At 45.1% G+C, this 3532-nt stretch overlaps 1 protein-coding gene across 1 annotated transcript in view; it reads left to right on the top strand.

Moving 5' to 3' along the window:
- The window catches only part of KAT7 (lysine acetyltransferase 7), a 44087-nt gene that overhangs the window by 28851 nt on the left and 11704 nt on the right, over nt 1-3532 (top strand). The window contains exon 8 of the mRNA XM_023511269.1: nt 2329-2520. Coding sequence (XP_023367037.1) covers nt 2329-2520 — 192 coding nt within the window. The remainder of the gene's footprint in view (nt 1-2328; nt 2521-3532) is intronic.

A 3532-nucleotide genomic window follows, 5' to 3' on the forward strand; every position in this document is an offset into this window, starting at 1 on the left:
TTTGGTTGCAGCTGTTATTGTTGTTTGGCGGGTCCAGGCTGGGGATTCGAACCCGCCACCTTAGGTGTACGTGGCTGGCGCCTTAGCCGGTTGAGCTATAGGCACCGAGCCTCTGTTGCCTGTCTTAATCCCAATAGAAACAGTTTCCTTTTGCAGGGTTTCCTCTGTAAAATAATAGAATGAAAATAATAATGAAGGGGAATAGTGGAAAAGGCTGCTAACAGTTATTTTGGAATTAATCTTTGACACAACCAAGTTTTATACATTAAGATGGGTTTCTATTCTGATTTTTACAAGTAGTTGACACTTAGTTTTGATGCCCAAGCAGAATTTTTAACAACTTGCCTTGAAGAAAATTCTGGTGGTTGGCCGGGCGAGATGGCACCTACCTGTAATCCTAGCACTCAGGGAGGCCAAGGTGTGTGGATTGCCTGAGCTCAGGAGTTCGAGACCAGCCTGAGCAATAGTGAGACCCTGTCTCTAAAAAAAAATAGCCAGGTGTTGTGGCAGTATCTGTAGTCCAGCTACACGGGAGGCTGAGGCAAGAGAATTGCTTGAGCTCAGGTGAGGTTGCTGTGAGCTATGACACCGGAGTACTCTACCGAGGACAACTAAGTGAGACTCTGTCTCAAAAAAGAAAAGAAAAAATTCTGATGGTTGAGTTTGCCTCCGATTTAACAGATTAAATGTAGTTTAGGGAAACTCAGTTTATAAAGTGAATCTTACCTCCAGTCCCCTCCCCACCTACCCACCACCTCCAGTATATGGAGCCAGTACCCCACTCCTTTGAGCCACAGGTGCTGTCCCAATCCCCTCCCCACCTTTACAACTTCTTAACACCTTTTAAGAGGAAGGGTTGTCCTTGGCTGGGACAGATTCTTGCTGCTCTTGGTTTTCTGTGTCCTCTTCTGGATTAGGGCATTCCCCAGGCTAGCCTTTCACAATTTTCCACCTGGTTATGCTTACAAATTGCTTCTGTAGCTGACTCATAGCCACTGAATGGAGATGGATATCCAAAAATATCTATTTTCTAGAGTTTAGATTCTAAGATTAAAATCATTCATATTTCAAAATATATACATGTGTACATATATATATTGAGACAGATTCTCATTCTTGTCACACTGGGTAGAGTGCCACGGTGTCATAGCTCACAGCAATCTCAAACTTCTGGGTTCAGGCAGTCCTCTTGCCTCAGTCTCCTGAGTAGCTGGGACTTACAAGTGCCCACCACAATACCCAGCTATTTTTAGAGATGAGGTCTCGTTCTGACTCAGGCTAGTCTGGAACCTGTGAGCTCAGGCACGGCCTCCCAAGTGCTGGGATTATAGGCATGAGCCACAGTGCCCGGCCTTAACTGGTTTAATTATTTATTTATTTTTTTATTTTTTGAGGCAAAGTTGTACTTTGTTGCCCTGAGTAGAGTACTATGGTGTCATAGCTCACAGCAACCTCAAACTCCCAGGCTCAAGCAATCCTCTTACTTCAGCCTCCTGAGTAGCTGGAACTACAGATGTAGTCTACCACAATACCTAGGTTATTTTTTCTATTTTTAGTGGAGATGGGGTCTCACTCTTGCCCAGGCTGGACTCCGACTCCTAAGCTCAGGTGATCCTCCCATCTAGGCCTCCCAGAATTCTAAAATTATAGGCCCTGAGCTTGTACAGGGTCTGCACCACCATGCCAGCCTATAAGTATATTGCCTTTATAATTCACTTTGCTTCAGGGGAAGTTTTGCCAAGGACTCTCATTCTCATGATGCCCAGTGCGGTAGGGAGCAGAGAAACCACTCTCTATTGAGACTTGTGCTCTGGGCAATCTGGAAAGTAAGTTTTCTAGAAACCTGCTTGATTATAAACCTGCTTATAGAGACCTGCCTGATTTTTCCCTGCTCATAAAACTCTTTAATAGCGTTAAGTTCTCTTGGATGGTGCCTGTGGCTCAGTGAGTAGGGCGCAGGCCCCATATACTTAGGGTGGCAGGTTCGAACCCTGCCCCTGCCAAACTGCAACAAAAAATGGCCAGGTATTATGGCGGGTGCCTGTAGTCCCAGCTACTTGGGAGGCTGAGGCAAGAGAATCGCCTAAGCCCAAGAGCTGGAGGTTGCTGTGAGCTCTGATACCACGGCACTCTACTGAGGGTGACAAAGTGAGACTCTGTCTCAAAAAAAAGGAAAATAGTGTTAAGTTCTTATGAGTAGAAGGCAAATCTGTCTGATGTTTTCATAGCCTAGCATGGTGGCATGTACACAAACTTCCTATAGGCTTTTAAAAACAAAGATGTTAGCTTCTAATCCTCCTTTGACTTTTGATTTCTTCTTGCCAATAGGAGAAGTTGAGACTGCAAGGCCAGATCACAGAAGGCAGCAACATGATTAAAACAATTGCTTTCGGTCGCTATGAGCTTGATACTTGGTACCATTCTCCTTATCCTGAAGAATATGCTCGGCTAGGACGTCTCTACATGTGTGAATTCTGCCTAAAATACATGAAGAGCCAAACGATACTCCGCCGACACATGGTAAAGCTGTCTTAGGTTTCTCTGCTTTGACCATGGTGGTGATGAAATCGCTAGATTTTTGCCCTGAAGATGACATCTGTTCAGGCAACTCTTAAGTGGTCTACAGCACTGAGATGAAGGCATAGAAAATGGCAGGCCAGATTTGGGGCGGGGAATATGCAAGCTACAGCATGGTGTTGTTGACACCCAAAGCAGCTGAAGGCCTTTAAGAACATCTTGTCATATGCATCTCCCTTTTTCACTTCCTCCCTACTCTTTTTTTTTTTTTGGACATAGTTGCCCCAGCTAACATACAGTTGCGTCATCATAGCTCACTTCAACATCAAACTCCTGGGCTAAGTGATCTTGCCTTACCTCTCAAGTACCTGAGACTGCACGCATATCATGCAACTACTAGTTTTTTCCTATTTTTTGTAGAGATAGGGTGTTCTTGCTCAGGCTGGTCTCAAACTCCTGTCCTCAAGCAGTCTTCCTGCCTCAGTCTCCTAGAGTGCTAGGATTACAGATGTGAGCCACTGCTCCTGACCCCTGCTCTTTTTATTCCCTTGGAGTATGAATTACATCTATCCACGGTTTTTACGTGTCCCAAACTAGATGAAAATGTATAGACTTCTTTAGATAGGGACAGTATGGCTCACCTTTGAGTGCCTACCAACTGGCATGGACAGTAGATGCCCATTGTGTGTTGATGAATACTTAGTTAAGGGAAATCAGCCTGTAACAGATTGTGAAAGTAACAGAATGGATCCTCTGGTGCCTTACCCTCAAGTTGTTCAGTGCTTTCTGTTTTCTGAACATTCTTTTTCCTATTAAAATAGGAATAAAGGGCAGCACCCATAGCTCAGTGGGCAGGGTGCTAGCCACATACACCAAAGCTGGTGGGTTCGAACCCGTCCGGGGTCAGCTAAAACGGCAGTGAGAACGACAACAAAAGTAGCTGTGCGTTGTGGCGGGTGCCTGTAGTCCCAGCTACTTAGGAGGCTGAGGCAAGAGAATTGCTTAAGCCAGCGGT

The sequence above is a fragment of the Otolemur garnettii genome, unplaced genomic scaffold, assembly GCF_000181295.1.
Source record: "Otolemur garnettii isolate 467f Iridium unplaced genomic scaffold, OtoGar3 scaffold00018, whole genome shotgun sequence".
Lineage (NCBI taxonomy): Eukaryota > Metazoa > Chordata > Mammalia > Primates > Galagidae > Otolemur > Otolemur garnettii.